Consider the following 19,292-nt stretch of genomic DNA (forward strand, 5'->3'; position numbering starts at 1 on the left):
TACCAATTAAGAAAGTGGGAGCCACCACAGCTCTCCAGGACCTGAACACAAGATTTCCACTAGAAATGATGACATGACAAGGTCATTAGTGTATCATTTCACAATAACGATAGCCAGGTGGCAGCAGAAGAGAGAAAAACAAAAATTCAAGGAAGCCAAACCTTGGAAAAAATTTTAGAAGATGGACATGTTAAACTAAACACATCCTAAAGCTAGTATTCAGATATTTGCCTTGTGATGTTGCCCTTCCCAATTTGTTTTAAGTGTATAATTCTTTAAAGTGCAGAAGACATCATTACAGCAGCAAGGAAACAATAAAGCATATGGCCAAAATAAAGAATACTCACAGCAGACTAAACTCTGGGCTGGCATGTTTCAAGTCACTGAAGGCTGATCTTCATTACCTGGCCTGCATATGCAGAAAAGAAAGAATTCAGAAGACATGTGAAGGCACTAAACACTGGGTTACACCACTGGGATGTTGTACAGTTGCTGCAGTTCATGGTAGTTGAATGAGCTCAACAGACTGCACCTGGTTACTTGCAAAAGTAAATGGTGTAGTGTTCATTCTGGGTAACTGGACTGCTAAAATTTTAGGCATTGCACATAGCTATATGGATACAAGGGGCCACTGTGAGATGTTGTGTTCTGATGGCCCTAATACACTGTAGGGTTGTGTATAGTTCCAGTGGGATGCCAACCGGTAAATCTACCATAGGCTTTAAATATCCACACTTTAGCAGAATAATACGAGTCTTTATCAGAGAAAAAAGAGTGGCCAACTTCAAAAGGATAAGCTCCAGATCTCACAGTTTCAAACTACATGAATTGATTCCATTAATGGCTGGATGGAGTCCAGTACTGTATAAAACAATTTTGTTTGGCATCTCATCTTGTTGTCTTCTGTTTTTAAGCTTTCTGGTCCTTTATACTTTAAATCTGCATGAACTGAGCGCATCAGAGGACATTCTCAAAATACATTTGTTCTCTAGGACTTCCAGCCTGTTCGACTAAATATATTTTCTACCCCTTCAAGGACTAAGGGTGTACTCACACTAGGCTCATTTGTTATGCACAGTGCCCAGGCACAATTGTTCCTACTCTGCGCTTAACATACAGGGCCCAAGCACGCTTTCATCATGACCATGCGACTTTGTGTAAAGCCAAAGCAGGATCTGAACACGGAGTGACAGCTTGCACGTCAAAATGATTTTAGTTATTTTGTGGATGTTTTGGAGTAGTGCAGATAACGCTCTACCCTCTTACAGATTTAGCGAGTGTGCAGTGAAGTGTTTAGCTGTTAATCGTGCTGCACATACATTGACAAATGATGGTAAGGGAAGAATTTGCAGCTTTTCTTGCCAACAATTCACTTTCATGTGTAAGGTGAGAATAAATACCTGTTTTTAACTCAAAAGATATTGAATGAAATGAGAACTGCACTATCGGACTTGAATGCTACTGAACTGTGCTCGGGCGCACCTCTTCCAAGCAGGCCAGGGCACAGTACGTTTGGCTCGGCCTGAAGCGATCATACTAGTCAAACAAAGTAGACTTTGTGGGGTTACATGCAAACAAACATGTTTATGAACGGAACAAATTGCCAGTGTGAGTACAGCCTTAGTGAACTATTGGCAGTTGTGTGGTGACATCTTCACTGGGCAGAAAAAAAAATAAATAAATGAAAAAAAATTTGGGGCAGGAGGAACTGTCTTTGAATACATAGATGGAAGCTATTTACAAATATTAATTCCGATTATGCTTATTTAATTAAGCACACACTCTAGTAGTTGGAGGCAAGAACTGTGAAACCTAAACATCTGGCTCTGTCTCCATTTTGGTGGTTCACAAGTATAAGGCCTAGGAGTGAATGTGCTCCAGTATGGCATACTGAGCCCAGTAAATGCAGCGTTGAGGACATGACCTGATTAGCTTGTAACTGATTTTAATAGATCAGATGTTTGAACAAAAACACTTTAGTCTTGGAATTTGGCAGGCCCTTTATGCATTTTTGTAAGTTCTTAATTAACAGCAGTTAAATGCCTGCTCCATATAAAAGGAAATTACTTCGATGAGCACACCCCTTCAGCAGAGACTCATCACTTTGACACAGACACCAGACTGATGCTTTTATGAGTGAGCTCCTGGCAAACCAGAACATTTTTTAACATGAAAATGTGTAATCAGAATTGACCACAAACATCCCAGATTAAAGTCATTTGCCAAATTGGAAGCGAGGACTTAAATGCACTTTGGCATCATTACAACGAGAGCCAAGCACATGTGCCAGCATGTGATATGCTACATGATGTGTTTACTGAACCTCTTTGGTTCTTTTATGCCAATATAATATGAGCTTTTAACTAGTGCCACAAAACATTAAAGAAATGTAATGTCATATTCTCAAACATGCTTTACACAATTCAGGGTTGCAGGGGTCTTGGCCTTATCCAGGTAAAACTAGTGCAAAGCAGAAGTCAGCCCTGAACTGGATGCTAGTCCTTAACAGAGGCCACACACTCACAGGAGCCAATGTGGAATCATTAATCAATCTAACCAGAACGCCATTTGTGATGTAAGAGGAATAACCACACAAACACAAAGAGAATGTGCAATTTCCAGCCAGACGACGACTTTGCATGGTATTCAAGCCCAGGGCACTGGATCTGTGAAGCACCAGCACTAACCACATTCAAGAAATGTGGTGTATGAGCCTAAGGGCAAAGAAGAGAGTTAAAATATTTAAACATTTATTATATTTATGTTAACATGTACCGGATAAATTTCAGAAGCACTTGAGTAAACAAGGTGTACAAATTATATAGAAACAGGAGCTTCTATGCAAATGTGATGAATAAGATAAGTAAGCGATTAACATCCCAGGTGACTTACCACGGCTTGTGAAAGAGATCTCTGATTTGGAGAGAAGAGGGGACTCATTTGGCAGGAGTGTTGGTGACAATGGCTACTTAGTTTACAGATGTTTTCATGAGTAACAGTGTGTTAAGATGATGTAATCCGAAGTGAATGACACTATCAACTAACAACTGTAAACCAACGCACAGTCTCTCCTGCACATGATGGAAATTCACTGATACAAGATGCTAGGAAAATAGTTGACTAGAGTATCTAACTGCACATTTAATGTGAGAGCAGGAAGTTTTTCCAAGAAGTCCATGAAAACACTCGCTATGGATGATATGTCAAGTATAAATCTCTTAATAAACCTTTAAATAGACTCTTGTAAGTAAACTGATGTAAAGTACAGCTCAGGGGAAAAAATCTCTTTGGTCAGATCGGACATCCAATACCTCAAATGCAACAAGCACAGACATACATGTGTGGCACATGCCAAAAAATTTCAAGTGGCACAAATTATTTTCATTCCCACAGTAATGGATCCTAGTGGCTGTCTTATATTGTCTGGTATATTTTCCTGGTACAGGTCCACGGAGTCCTTTAAAGGGTAATCTAAATGCAAATCTGTTCTCTATATTACTTGTCTTACTATTAAGCATTCGTGGTGGTAGTGGAAGCTTCACAGATCACAGTGCCTCCATCAACAGGCCAGAAGTGGTCAGTAAATGGTTTGAAGAGCATGAAAATTATGTATACCCTAAATCAGTATTTTGTATACTCTCCACCATGTTTTGCTGTCATGATTAAAGTAGTAAAATTAGCTGAGTTCACCCAAGCACCTCTGTTTGGTGTAATATTTATTGCGATAGTATGCAATATACAGTAAACATCGATGACACATCACAGAGAGTTTTCTTTTCTATTGTACAAAAATAATACATATTCCTCATGACACCACCAACCCTCTCACAGCCTGTGAAAGAATGAAACTGAGATATTGGACAGCACTTATAAAAGAAGAGAGGAAAGAATGACACAGATACAGTAAACCCTCATTTATCACGGTTAATCCGTTCCAGACTCTACCGCGATAAATGAATTTCCACGAAGTAGGATTCTTTATTTATAAATTGAATATTTTCGTAGTTAGAGCATAGAAAACCTGTTTACTGCCTTCTAAATACGTTTTTTAACATTATTAGAGCCCTGTAGACATGAAATAACACCCTTTAGTCAAAAGTTTAAACCGTGCTCCATGACAAGACAGAGATGACAGTTCCGTCTCACAATTAAAAGAATGCAAACATATCTTCCTCTTCAAAGGAGTGCGCGTCAGGAGCAGAGAATGTCAGAGAGAGAGAGAGAGAGAGAGAGACAGAGACAGAGAGAGAGAAAAGCAAACAATCAAAAATCAATAGGGCTGTTCGGGCTTTTAAGTATGCGAAGCACTGCCGGACAAAGCAGCCGCAAGAAAGGGAGCAATGTGAAGGTAGTCTTTCAGCATTTTTTAGAGAAGCATCCGTATCCTCTAGGCCAGTGTGCGAACAGCCCCTCTGCTCACACCCCCTCCGTCAGGAGCAGAGAATGTCAGAGAGAGTGAGAGAGAGAGCGAGAGAGAGAGCGAGAGAGAGAGAGAAAAAAGCAAACAATCAAAAATCAATACGTGCTGTTCGGGCTTTCAAGTATGCGAAGCACCGCGTGGGAAGCATATCGTATATCATTGAGGAGTTTTATTTAATACGTAATACGCACTCTGGTTGGGTAGCTTCTCAGCCATCTGCCAATAGCATACCTTGTATGAAATCAACTGGGCAAACCAACTGAGGAAGCATGTACCAGAAATTAAAAGACCCATTGTCCTCAGAAATCCGCAAATAAAAATATAATCTTGCTTGAACTAAAGAAAAGTGTCATCTTTAACTTTTTGCATTTTGGTGATCAGTTCATCTTTTGCTCACTTAACTATTCACAGACAATTTAAGCAAGGGTGCCCAATTGCCCAGTCTTTTGCATGCCACTGTGTATTTGTGTGTGTAATCCATTCTTCCCTCTACAAATGTTTCCCTGTGCATGATCGATCCACCCCATGCTTTATAGTTGGAGAGGTGTCCTTTTTTCTCCAAACATACCTTTGCATATTGTGGCCAAAAGTTTCTATTATGACTTCATGAGTCCACAGGACTTGTTTCCAAAATGCATCAGTCTTGTTTAGATGTCCATTTGCAAACTTTAGGCACTTAATTTTGTGGCTAGGATGCAGGAAGGGCTTTTTTTTCTGCTGACTCTACCGTGAAGGTCATATTTATTCGGGAGTCACTACACAGTAGAACAGTGCACCATCATTCCAGAGACTGCTAACTTTGAACAAGCCAAAGTCCATAGCTCTAATTAAAAGAGCTTGGGAAATGTTACCTGAGACCTCAGATATCTTGGGGTGCCCAAATATTTGCATGGAGCTCCTTTCCTTTTTTCACTGTACAATTGCACAAAACAAAAATAATACACTAATCATGCATAAAATGCTGAAAAGAAATGTGTCATCTTTAATTTTAAGCCTATTGGTAATCAGTTCATTTTCTGCTCACTTAATTATTCACAGTAACAGACATTTTAGGCAAGGGTGCCCAAACTTCTGCATGATGAATGTAGACTTTTGCTATCTAAACTTCCACTCTAGGCCATGGTAACCTACATGGGCTGATGTAGCGCTCCAGTTTATTTGTTATGCCTGTGCCATCAGGTTGAATGCTCCGGTGTGAATGTGGGCTTCTGTGTGCTCTATGATGGATTAATACCAAGGCACTCATTTCTTAAGACCAAGGTCCACAAAGAAAATTTGCTCTTGCCCTTGAACCATTTTTTTTTTAGACAAAAACCTTTTAAGCCATTCAAAGAAAGGAGAAATTCTTTTGCCCAATTAATTTTTTATGGGTTACACTGGGAGTGCTTATCTTGATCACTTCACTTGAAACCACTCACATAAGCTTCCGAGATGGACTCCATTTATGTCTTGTCAGCAGTGCTGCTGGGTAGACTCTGGCCCTCTGTGGCCTGGGCTAGATGAGAATATAGTCAGGTAATGGAATATTTTTAGTCTGTTTAGTACAAAAAGAGGAAGAACATTTCACAGAATTTCACTGGCTTTGTCACTAATGCAACCAAGAGTCATTTAAAAAAAACATATGACAGTAAATTTGATATGTTTGTCATGATTGTACCTAATGAATAGTTTAGCTCAAAACGAATGTCAGGAGAGCCATAAATATATGGTAATGTATTTAACATAAATTATACATAAATATTTTGCAGTGAGTACTTATATCGGAAGTCAAAATAGATGAATATGGCTGTTACCTTTTTAATGGATAAAAACTGGATATATTTTGCTCTTAGCTGATAACAACTATGAGTGTTTGATTACAAGATGGTAAATACGATGGAATTTCACGAAGATGATGTTATTAGGAAAAGGTATGAGAGTGGATATGGAGACAGACTAATAATGTTTGTTAGTGACAATGCTCAGAATTACTCTAGATGGCATGGATGATTATGGAAAATGTTTCATAGTACAAGATAGTAAAATTGTGCTGAAGAATTTTTACAGGCAACACGTATAGATTTCCTAAGGTTATCACAAATAGAGAATGGTTATTTTATGCTGTCACAGGAAAAAGATCAAATGCTACCACACTGAAAATCTGCATTAAAACAATAGCTTGATAAGATAAACATCTACCAAGCAAAACTCAGGTCTTCTACTCTATGCTATAGGAAGTATGAGACAATCAAAGCTTCCTAGTGGGGAATATCAAATGGCAGCTCCTCCAAGTGATAACTTCCACTGAGCAAATTTGGAAAAAGCTTTGTTATCTGAATCTCCTGAGTTGGGATGCAGTGCTGACCTTTCAGTTCAATTCATTATATAAAATAATAAAAATAATAATCATCTCAACTAGAAATGGCATTTGCCAGTTGCAGTCTATCTGCAGAAATGTAATACTTGCTTAATATTTTCCTTTGCTGTTTATTTTCACAAAGAAATGTTAACCGCTCTTCATGGTTCAAGAGTTATGTCTTATTTCTCTAAAAACTTGTGACTTCAAACAAACGTGAAAAGAATGACATGGAATGCTATGACAGTTCTCATTTCAACTAATCAGGGCGCTTAGCATTGCTGTTTATTTGCACTGTGCTTTAATTGTCTATGTTCAAATGACCGATTCCTCATTTTTTTTGATTACTGGGTATTCCACAGCCCTGATAACATGGTGTGCAATTTGGTGCCTCTTGCCTGACCACAGCCTGTCTTTCTGTGTCTTTTTACACAGGTGCAGCACCAAGAACTGAAATCCGATTCCAGTCACAGTCCAAATAAAAGAAAGAAAAACAACCCAGGGTAGCCAGCATTCTCAAAAGGCTTCAGCTCTTCACGACTCTCTTTAACTATGAAAGGACGGGCCTTAACCAGCACACCACCTTTGTTATTTTACTTTTTTCCTGTACTTGCTATTTATTATTTTTTTGTATATAATGTACAGATTGAAAAGATGCAAATATAAATATAGTTATGTATAATTTACATTGTACAATGCACTTTTAATTTTACCTAGATTGAGGTAGAGGTGTCTGATTTTGGTTGCTTAGCATAAGAGGTTATGAGTGTCTGTTTCTGTAATTCAGCCTTGCATACATGTTGAAAGGAGTACAGCAACAACCAAAAAGTAAAGATTCCAAAAAATAGCCAATCAGAAATGAGAAATATTTTCTGAAAGACTAAATTATCTGTCACTATTATTTACAATGCAGAATGTGTTATAAGAACATAAGGAATGTTTGGATGTGAACAGGCCATTAAGTACAATATACCCAATCAGTTATGAGGACAAATGTCCCCTTTTGAATGTTCAACAGGGGTATTTGAGAACATTCACAACACCCTTAGTGGCACGACTATTTACAAGTCAAATTAAAACATTTTACACAAACAAGCCACCTAAGGACAGCAAAGAACAGAGACACTGACCACAGAAACACTCCTTCATAGTTTTGCATAAGAAGCAATAAAAAGTGTATCATCGTAACTGTTGGCACTGCCATATTAGTGTTACTGCCATTTAGGCAGATGACTAACGAAATGAAACAATGTGAGCAATGAGGGTACACATCTCTCACAACACAAGGGCTGCTGGGACTGCTGAACATTTGCCTAATATGCAATGTGGAGATATGAAGACAAAATGTATAGTAGTAAAGAATAAAACTTTTTATTTTCCTGTCAGCTTACAATCTCACATAAAAACAACTGAAGGAAGCCCAAGGAAGAGCACAATGTTTTCGCAAAGTCTGGGGCACCTTCTGTCTTACAGTAGGTATAAACAACTAGGTGTCTTTAGTTCAGCATATCTCCATTATTTATAGTATTTAGTACATATACTAGTTTAGCAATAACACATTTTCAAGAAACCTATGACTAACATTTGTCTTCCTTTTCTTTATTGTTATCCATCCCATTCCCTCTTTAAGCTCATATCACGAAGCTTTAGGCACATTTTGAAGCAAAATAACTTCTTTTTTTAAATGTAATGTGCCTTCTTTTTTTTCTTAGCGGTTAACCTCAGTGGCATCTCTGCATTAAGTGCAGGTTGGGCACTGCCCACCCCCCATCCCTCAGTAGATGGCGTACGTTTATCAGAAATGAAGTAATTTGGATACTCCATTTAACAACTTATATATTGTTAAAATGTTTAAAGCAAATGTAACTTAGATTGTCTTAATACAATTTCTTATTTAGAAAAATATTTCTTTTTGGAGTACTGTATGTGAAACTTTTCATTGTGCCTGGGCACCTTCAGCCTATTTCTGGGTTTCTCAGACGGGCCTTTGACCCAGCAGTGCCCTAGGCAGACCTTTGTTGTGTATGCATGTGAAGCTTACCGCCCCTTTAAATGACTGAATGATTTTTTTGGTGTAATTTTAAGCGTGTGTAAATTTGCACACCTCACTATCTTGGATTAATCATAATCATTGTAATCACTTGCATTTGTATGTTTAATACAATTTAGCATTAAACAAAAATAATGTATGAATATTCATCTGCTTTTGGTGTTTAGTTTTGAAACTGAAGCAGAGATATTTTTAACACTGTCCTAACACTGTGGTTTCAGTGTAAGACAAAATAATATATTGATAAATCTTCATTATGTGTTATTTTTTAGTGGGATTATATAGCGGACATTTTATCATAACAGGTACTGGCACCCTAATGTTTCACGGTGCCCTCCATGTGGCTTCAACAGTCTTTTCTCAGCCACAGCCAATCCTGCACATTCACTCCACCAGCTCCACCTCACAACACTCATGTAAGCTCAGAGATAACACAATCTGCACTAACTTTCCCTAACTCCATGAGCAGATCCAAGAAACTCACCAGTAGCCATGTACCTAGGCTGAAGGATTTAAACAGAGGAGTGGATCTCCTAACTGCTACTCTTTATGTGCTTGATCATCTCCTTTTCTCATTCTTTATCACTCACACACACCACCCTCAGTTTAGGCTCCTTGCTTCTCAGGATAAATTCTGACAGTCCGTGACAAGGACACCTTTATAGAGTCTCCTTTCATGGTCTTTGTGGGCCTAATCACTTCCCAGAATTTTCATGCCAAAAACGCACACATATACAGTATATAAAGGTGTTACCATAGACTTCGATGTTGAAAGAATTTGTTCCGTTTCACATTCTTGACTAACACCAGAGCCTGAAGAGATGCAAAAAAAAAAAAAAAAAAAAAGGTAAGACAGCATTTAGGGCCCATTTTCATGCTATTATTTCTAAAATCTCAATTACAACAAAAGAGAAACATGATTGCTTTAAATTGTACTGAAATTAACAAGAGCAAAGCTGCACATACCGTACTAGACATTAAAATATAGCTCCCTTGTGGTCAGTTTATACAATGAAGACAACGATGGAAGAGTAATTGCTCAATGATTTAAATCAATTAGTAAACACTGCCAATAGTTTGATAGAATTCTGAAGAGAATGTTTATTTGGAGTGCATCAGATGTACTGCCAGCAGAACACAAACACTCCAGCATTGGACTCAATATTCAATCGTTTAAATCCAAAGTTGTGGACTTTAGTTATAGAAGGAGGCAGTTGGTTTGTAATATCAAACAGTTGCCTTCAGCTTCATACTTTTGCTGACTTCACTGACAAGATGATGACATCTTTAACAATCATTTTATTACCGAAGTCGGTCATTTCTCAATCAACAGTCCAGAAATCTTCCAGTGTTTTTCATACAATGGCATATTATGGGTGGCTTTGGACATGTTGGTTGAATAGGAATTGGGTAATGTTGGTCTGACTGGCCTGTTCTCATCCAATCTTTTATACTCTTACAATGTGGATGTGGTCCAAACTACACCCAGTGGGTACTTATTGCATGTATTACTTTGATTGTGCTGCCACAGTCATCATAACAGGATGTTAAGGCTCTGGTTACTTGACCTAAATGCATCCGAATAGTGCCAAGCTCAACCATAAAGGGGTAGGTGAGACATTTTGTTCTTTAAGCAGCTCTGCCTTAACTGAACCAAGACCGATCATCCAAGACCGAGTCCAAAGACAGCTGGAGAAATTTGACTTTTCCTACTGTATGTGTTACAAAATGATAGGCAGAATCTTAAAAGCTGAGAAACTCTTTTCCGAGTGCTCTGGATACTCTGCCCTTCAAATGCAAGACAGAATCAGGAAAGACGACAAACAACAAACAAGATTCTCTTGTCAACACATCCAGGCTAAATGAACTGGTTTGCACTGCCTTTTCCTCTTACACCTCTGAACTCAAGACCTGCCTTGAGAATTCAAATGTCTAAGCTTTGAACTGTTGCTAAAGAGCCTTTCGTCTTTTCTCTTGGCCGTGGCTTGAGCTCAGATGAGAAGCTATCTTTCTTAAGAGGCAATGTTTTAAAAATAAAAATGTCAACACTAACTCTCCCACTGCAATTTGCAGTTGTAGCTTTTCTCCCGAGTGGTGATGTTGTGCTGGCTTTGTTGACATTACTGAAAGAAGGTGAGAATAGGCGTTAAAATTGGAAAAAAAAGAAAAAAAAAAAAAAAAAAAGAAGCGAGGCACATGCACTTACTGTAAGCCATTCTAAAGTTGGCGAAACAGATGCCAGATGAATCCAGCAAATCTGATGTACATGCCAGATCCAGAGTTGAGTGCGACAGAGCAAAAACGTGCACTGTGTGCACCAGTTTGTTCCTGTGACTTTAGAGGGATGGTAGGTTTCATTTGTGCAATGTCTTGGGAGTCTTCTGTTACTATCCATGAAACAAAGGTCATCAGTATACAATTTGTATGTATTTTGCCTTCTTCCTCTTAGCAATGCCGCTTCTTAGCCAGCTTTGGCCAATCAATGCTGCAGACCTCTTGTATCGGCATGCTACATGTCCAGTCTTCGCATTGATGTCTGTGCTACTGTCATCTTAGCTTGCTGGTGAACCGTTCACTGGAAAGAAAGTGATGAAAAAATATCAACTAGGATAATTAAATGCAGCTATTGTATGGAATTTTGGAAAACATCAAATCTTTTTTATTTATCTGAATGACTGTGTGTTGACAATTAAATTTGCAAAAATATAAACAAACTGAAGCTTTTGTACTCTTTTTATACAGTCTACAGTGTTCCTTTTTTCTGGATTGCCAGTTAAAATTATTTACAGTGTCCACCTTGCAGGAGGTAGCAAAATGAATGACTGTGTGCTATATCAGGACAGAGATTGCAGTAAGGGCTTGTCTTTTTGGACAGATTCATCATTACACCATCTTACTCTGCATAACTATATTTATCTAATTCAGGGTCACATGGACCATGGTCTATCCCAACTGTGTTATGTATGAGACATTAAGCCTGAGATGGAAAGACATGTCTGAAGGCAAAGTTTAATGGAACAAAAAGACAAAAGGGAAGTCCAAGTCAGAAATGGGCAGGATTCCCATACCAAGACTTCAAGAAGCTCAAAAGAACCACAACCCAAAATGTTACCTAAAAATCAAAAGTCATAAAATGAAAAACAGAATCCTGGATATCTGAAATTATTTACTCTCACTACACTAACAGACTCATTTTTTTTTTTTGATCAGAGACGGTGTGCTGCCATCTTAAATATCACCAGCAAAATGACATCCATCCTGAGGTAGCAAATGAGAGCCATTGTAAACCACAATATTGGTACAGTCATAGAAATATACAGAAAATGATGGCACCTACAATTGAAAACAATAAAAAAAAAATGCCAGAATGAACACATTGCAAAAATGACAAATGTCATAAAAGTCAAAAGAACATATGTGAAAAAAAATCATGTGCAGATTTGGATTCAGCATATTCTAAAAGCCCCAAATCATGACACCATGAAGGAAATCCATCACACAGTCTCCTTCTGCACATATCTAATGTCACTCATATACCAAGTTGCTTAACATGCGCCTACAGCAAATTGAGAAAGTACTCAGACCCCTTCACTTCTGCATCCTTTTGTTATGAAGTGGGGAGGCCCTCCTCCACATTCTTTACAAGGACCTCCAAACTAGATGGAGTGCAAGCCAGCAGAGGCACACTTAACTGACGGTCCCAAAGCAACCTGTTGGCTTCCTTGGGGAGCAGACCCAAGAAATGGGAAAATGGTCACAAAACTATAAAGTCCCAAAATTTGACTTGATATACTGTGTTAATGCCAGATGGGAAATTGTCTTTTCACATGACCTTTGGGGTCAGAGCACAGGGCTTGCCTTTTGACTACATAAATAAAAAAAAAAATGTTTAATTTTCAAGAAACTGCTCATTACAGTAATCCCTCGCTATATCGCGCTTCGCCTTTCGCGGCTTCACTCCATCGCGGATTTTATATGTAAGCATATTTAAATATATATCGCAGATTTTTTGCTGGTTCGCGGATTTCTGCGGACAATGGGTCTTTTAATTTCTGGTACATGCTTCCTCAGTTGGTTTGCTCAGTTGATTTCATACAAGGGACGCTATTGGCAGATGGCTGAGAAGCTACCCAGCTTACTTTTCTCTCTCTCTTGCTCTGACTTTCTCTGATCCTGACGTAGGGGGATTGAGCAGTGGGGCTGTTCGCACACCTAGACGATACGGACGCTCGTCTAAAAATGCTGAAAGATTATCTTCACGTTGCTATCTTTTGTGCAGCTGCTTCCTGAAACGACATGCTGCACGGTGCTTCGCATACTTAAAAGCTCGAAGGGCACGTATTGATTTTTGACAAACTCTGTCTCTCTCTCTCTCTCTCTCTCTCTCTCCCTGCTCCTGACGGAGGGGGTGTGAGCTGCCGCCTTCAACAGCTTTGTACCGGCGGTGCTTCGCATACTTAAAAGCCAAACAGCCCTATTGATTTGTTTGCTTTCCTCTCTGTTTCTAACAGGCTGTGCTCCTGATGCGCACTCCTTTGAAGAGGAAGATATGTTTGCATTCTTTTAATTGTGAGACAGAACTGTCATCTCTGTCTTGTCATGGAGCACAGTTTAAACTTTTGAAAAAGAGACAAATGTTTGTTTGCAGTGTTTGAATAACGTTCCTGTCTCTCTACAACCTCCTGTGTTTCTGCGCAAAACTGTGACCCAAGCATGACAATATAAAAATAACCATATAAACATATGGTTTCTACTTCGCGGATTTTCTTATTTTGCGGGTGGCTCTGGAACGCAACCCCCGCAATGGAGGAGGGATTACTGTACACAAGAATGCACAAAAGAGGACAAAAAGGCAAAATGGATGTGCCTGAGGGCAATCCATCACCAACCAAAGCCCCAATACAGAATCCGATAAGAGTGGTCAAAATAGACAAGAGGTAAGAAATCCAAAGAATTGAATAATCACTGAAATTTCAAAAAATTCACAGGGAACTCACTGAAACCAAGAGAACAGGAATGAACTGCATTTGACCAGTCAATCTGCTCAGCTTTTACAGGGCGAGGGGAGGTTCAACACAGACACAGACAGGTGGCCCCGCCTCTTACAGAACCACCCACAAAGCACAAGAGGTAGAACGGAGAATGAATACATACAGTGAAAATGAAAAATTATACCCATTACATAAATAAATAAACATATACAAAACAAGTGAAATTAAACAAACACATAAAAAAGGAAATTAAACAGTGAATACAAAATATAAACTTTATTGTTGTAGATTTAATTTTAAATGGATAAATTTATCATTTTTACCCAACAATCTTCACTCAATAACCCATAATGAAAGAGAAAACATGTCTTCATAAATGTTATTAAAAATCAAAAAATGAAATTTTTCATTTACGTATTTAAGTATTCAGACCATTGCTGTGGCACTCTAAATTGTGATCAAGTGCATCCTGTTTGCTCCGATTTTCAATGAGATATGTCAGAACTTAATTATGGGTCCACCTGGTGCAAGCAGAATTTATTAGACATCATTTAGAAAGGCGCACACCAGTGTAAATAAGGTTTCAAAATTCAGACTGCACGTCAAGTTAAAAACAAAGCCATGTGATTCATAGATCTCCGTGTATATCTCCAGATTCAAGTTGTGATGAGGCATAGATCAGAGGAAGGGGACACAACTATTTCTAAAGCTTTCAGTGTTCTCAGGAGCACAGTGGGCTCAGTAATTGTGAAATGGAAGAAGCTTAGAACCACTAGGACTCTTCCAAGAATCGGCTGTTCAGCCAATTTGAGAAACTGGGCAAGAAGGGCCTTGGGGAGGCCTTGGTGAACAATCACCCTAATAAAGTTTCAGAATTCCTCTGCAGAGATGGGAGAACCTGTTGGTGTGACAACCAGTTAAGCAGCACTCCATCAATCAGATGTTTATAGTAGGATAGTTAAACAAGACCCACTCTTGAGTAAAAGCCCCATGATGGCATTTAACGGACCCAGAGAGCACGATGAGAAAAAGTATCTCGTCTGATGAGACAAAAACTGAACTCTTTGGGGAGAACTCCAAGCACTATGTCTGGCAAAGGCAAAACACTGCTTATCATCTTCCTAACACCAATCCTACAACATTATGGTATGGGCGTGCTTCTCAACAAAAGTAACAAGGAGACTGATCAGGATTGAAGGAAGGATGATTTCAACCAAATACTGACAGATCCTTGAAGAAAACCGATACCAAAATGTATATAATCTCAGACTGGGGCAATGACTCTCCTTTCAGCATAATGACCCGAAACATACAGCCAAGTCAAAACTGGAGTGGGTTTGGGACAAGTCTCTGACTGCCACCCTTGAGTGGCCCAACCAAAGCCCAGACTTTATTTCCATAGACCATATGTGGAAAGAACTGAAGACAGCAGTTTACTGACACTTCCTATCCTATCTGATGGAGCTTGAGAGGATCTGCGAGGAAAAATGGGATGAAATGCCCAAATCCAGGCGTGCAATGTTTGTAGAGACTAACTCAACAAGGTGTAAAGCTGTTTATTCCAGGGAAAGGATAAGCAACTATAAATAACCAGCTAGATATAGATGGCAGTGAAACAGCTGTGTTAGTTTCTTCCAACCCCAAGCTGGAAAAGGAAAAGAATTCTGAAACGATGTATTCAATGGTCCCCTTGGTGAATAAAAATAGATATACTTGAACTGCTGCTTTAGCACATAAAGTTTGGGTGCAGCTATGTGAAGACTCTTCTTAAATCCTTAATGGCCTTTAAGGACCACCAAGGACTTGGTTTGACTTTGTAAATTTTACGAAAACAATTAGGAGGCAAAAATGAACCTTTAATTGTACTAAGCTGACTGCATAGTACCATACAAGAGTAGAATTGCACAATTTTATTTTACAGTATACAGTAATCCCTCGCTACTTCGCGGTTCACTTTTCGCAGATTCACGACTTCGTGGATTTTATATGTAAGCATATCTAAATATATCACGCGGATTTTTCGCTGTTTCGCGGGTTTCTGCGGACAATGGGTCTTTTTACTTCTGGTATTTGCTTCCTCAGTTGGTTTGCCCAGTTGATTTCATACAAGAGATGCTATTGGCGGATGGCTGAGAAGCTACCCAATCAGAGCACGCAGTTAAGTTCCTGTGTGCTGCTGATTGGCTCAGCGATGGAGTGCTGCATTAACCAGGAAGTCTCATCTCACTCATTCAGCATTAACGTGCTGTTGCTACTGCATTCAGGGGATCATCACCTTCATCGTCATCATTTTTACTGCGCAGCATATTCATCACGTCATATATAGCTACGTGTACTTCGCTATACAGTAAGTGTAAACTTATCTACTGATTTCATATTGCTTAGCAGTTGTCCCTGTTATTAATAGAGTAAAGGGTGGGTTGTAAACAATACAGGGCGGGTTTAAAAACATCCAAATACACGTTAAATAATTAAATAAATATGGTGTCCCTACTTCGCGGAAATTCAGTTATCGCGGTCGGCCTTGGAACCTATCTCCCGCGATAAGTGAGGGATCACTGTATACAGTACAGAGGTCACACCCTATATTAAAACTTACATGTCTCTTTCAAGAAATCACTCTGCATGTATTCATTCAAAGCAGCTTAAGTGTAAAAGTGATGCTCCATTGGACTATAAAACACTAAAACAGAATCCCGCCCTTCTTTTAACTTGTTGAGACAGAAAAATGATTGAAGAGAGTTTATCTCAATTCTACGAAGATAGTGATTCTTGGACCATATATGCATGTTTTACAGGGCCTTGGGCTATTTACAGCTGTGGAAAATGAAGGCACAGAACATATCATTGCATTGGGGCTTGAGCTAGAGACCTGATTTAACTGACAAAGGCAAAATGTAAATCATCGTGATTTATTTCAGTTACAGCACTTACTATAGTTACATCATCTTTGAGGTTTCCTCTTGTTGAGGTGGTCATATGAATGATGTCCCACTCCCAGTGATGTGCCATCCTTTTTGTCTTGATTGGACTGGAAGGGCAGGGCTGGCGGTCAGGCAAATCTAATATTCATCATTGTCAGTCAGTCACCTTCTTGTCCACTCTAGGAAAAAAAAAAAAAAGTGAAACAGAAGGAGGGGCATAGCCTTGGGGGGGGGGGGTTGGGGTCGAAGGGGGTTTGAGAGAGACAAAGATAGCTTGGTGTTGGGTAAAAGGCATGCTTGAAATTTGTTGTCCCGAACAACCAATCTGCTTGTTTACCTCTATTCTGCAATCTGAATTTTGATCCCCAGTACTGTTATCTTGGTTGCCCTGAACAGAAACAATCTGGCAACTCGTATCAAATACTGCATGATAAATAAAAAGGGGGCCACACTGTGCTTAATTTCCCACAAGTTTTTAAATTTATTTGGGCTATTTGGAGCTTAACACATCTAGGAATTCTGCAAAATGAGATAAAATTATTCATCAAAAACACCACTGCCACAATAATTTTATTCAATGAATGTGAGGATTAAATCTTCACATTCTGGTACAAATATCATTTGCACATGCCTTGAACACACCGATACATTTAGCTCTCAAATCACTACTATTCCTTTTTTGTATAACACATGTTAATCCCAATACATAGATAGATAGATAGATAGATAGATAGCATTGGTCTCAAGGTCAGAGGATCTGTTAGTCCATAGCAGGGCATGTTCGTTCATTCACATGTGGCTACTTCATAGTTGCCAACTAACCTGACATGCTACGTATGTGGCACATAAGGGGAAAATGTGAGTCCCTTAAGAAAAATGTGTGAGCAGGCTGGGATTCAAACCAGTTTCCCAGTGCGGTGTGTCTTCCAGAGTGATAAATGTTGTTTTAAATGCAACATCAGTATGTCCACTAGATGTAATGGTTTGGTGGTGATGATAGTAGTTTTGTCACAGAATACAGCTAAATTATTGTTGGGTTTTACAGTTAAGTAAATAAAATGATTCAATAATTTTTTTCTTAACCCCCATCCCCCTTTATCTGATAACCCTGACTCACAAAAATAGGGTGCATTTTACATCAGGATTTATGGATTATCTGACTATTGGTGCAGACCAACTTCCCTAATTGTGTGATGGTGACAGGCATAGCAGGAAAGACTATTCTCACCGGAATGGTTTTCAGTCCATGTGTACATGGAAAATTGTCATGCAATAGAGAAAAGAAAAAAAAAAAACAAAAAAAACCCAGTTCATATCAAAATATCAAAAAGCCTATTTCTTTTTTTTCCCCCCTTTACTTCTTAATCTGATAAACCAGACTCACAAAGAAAGTGTGTATCTTACAGATAGATTTATGGATTATCTGACCATCTGTGCAGACAAACCTCTAAAACTGTGTAATGGTGACAGGTATAGCAGGGAAGACTACTCTATTAGCAACTGTTTGTAGACCATGTTCTCTAAGAATATTATCGTGTAATAGAGAGAAACCAGTTTACATGAAAGATACAAAAAAAGTGTTCGTGCTGGCCTCTCCATTTAAATAACATATCTGTATACTCACTTCGACATCAATCTGCTGAATAAAAAAAAAAAAAACATTTTAATGTAAAATTAATTTTCTTTAACATTCCTACAAATGGTTTGAAAGAAGAGTAAATAAAGTCTCTCTTCTAAAAATAATATTCAAAATTTTACCTTAAGAAAAAGCAGTAAACTTCCACTGTTACATTCAGTCAAATGGCTGTAGTGTGCTGACCTTCCTTTACTTAATTCAGATTTTATCCCATTAGTTTGAAACATGGGACTAATAACTTACCTTGCCTCCTCCCATCTAGAGTACTTCATCTGCTTTAAATGTGTGATACAAGGTATTAGCAATAGATTTAGATTTATTCACTCTGCCAAAAGAAATCGAGCAAATTACCAAAATTTACAAGGAAATGACACAGATGTACATGACATAGTGTTAGCTGATGATGTTCAGAATGACCGGCCATACACATCTGCTTCTAAACACCACAAATACTGAGTAATATGAATGAGTACGTACGCATGTACGTACGAGACAGACAGACAGACAGACAGACAGACAGACAGACATACATTATTAATCCCAAGGGGAAATTCACATACTCCAGCAGCACCTTACTGATACAAAAAACAATATTAAAGATTGATAATAATGCAGGTAAAAACAGACAATAACTTTTTATAATGTTAACGTTTACCCCCCCCCCGGGTGGAATTGAAGAGATGCATAGTTTGGGGGAGGAACGATCTCCTCAGTCTGTCAGTGGAGCAGGACAGTGACAGCAGTCTGTCACTGAAGCTGCTCCTCTGTCTAGAGATGACACTGTTTAGTGGATGCAGTGGATCTATACTAATATAAGGCAAAGCCCTCGCTGATTCACTGACTCACTCACTCACTCATCACTAATTCTCCAACTTCCCGTGTACGTGGAAGGCTGAAATTTGGCAGGCTCATTCCTTACAGTTTACTTACAAAAGT

The 19,292-nt window shown here is 38.7% G+C and overlaps 1 protein-coding gene across 7 annotated transcripts in view; it reads left to right on the forward strand.

Annotated features, from left to right (window-relative positions):
- Window positions 1–10,992, forward strand: part of mctp1a (multiple C2 domains, transmembrane 1a) — an 890,372-nt gene extending 879,380 nt beyond the window's left edge. For all 7 annotated transcript variants that reach the window (XM_051929433.1, XM_051929436.1, XM_051929434.1 and 4 more), the window contains one exon: window positions 7,191–10,992. In XM_051929433.1, coding sequence (XP_051785393.1) covers window positions 7,191–7,262 — 72 coding nt within the window. In that variant the 3' untranslated portion in view covers window positions 7,263–10,992. The remainder of the gene's footprint in view (window positions 1–7,190) is intronic.
- Window positions 10,993–19,292: the final 8,300 nt, after the last annotated feature.

The sequence above is a fragment of the Erpetoichthys calabaricus genome, chromosome 7, assembly GCF_900747795.2.
Source record: "Erpetoichthys calabaricus chromosome 7, fErpCal1.3, whole genome shotgun sequence".
In the NCBI taxonomy this organism is placed as follows: Eukaryota; Metazoa; Chordata; class Cladistia; order Polypteriformes; family Polypteridae; genus Erpetoichthys; species Erpetoichthys calabaricus.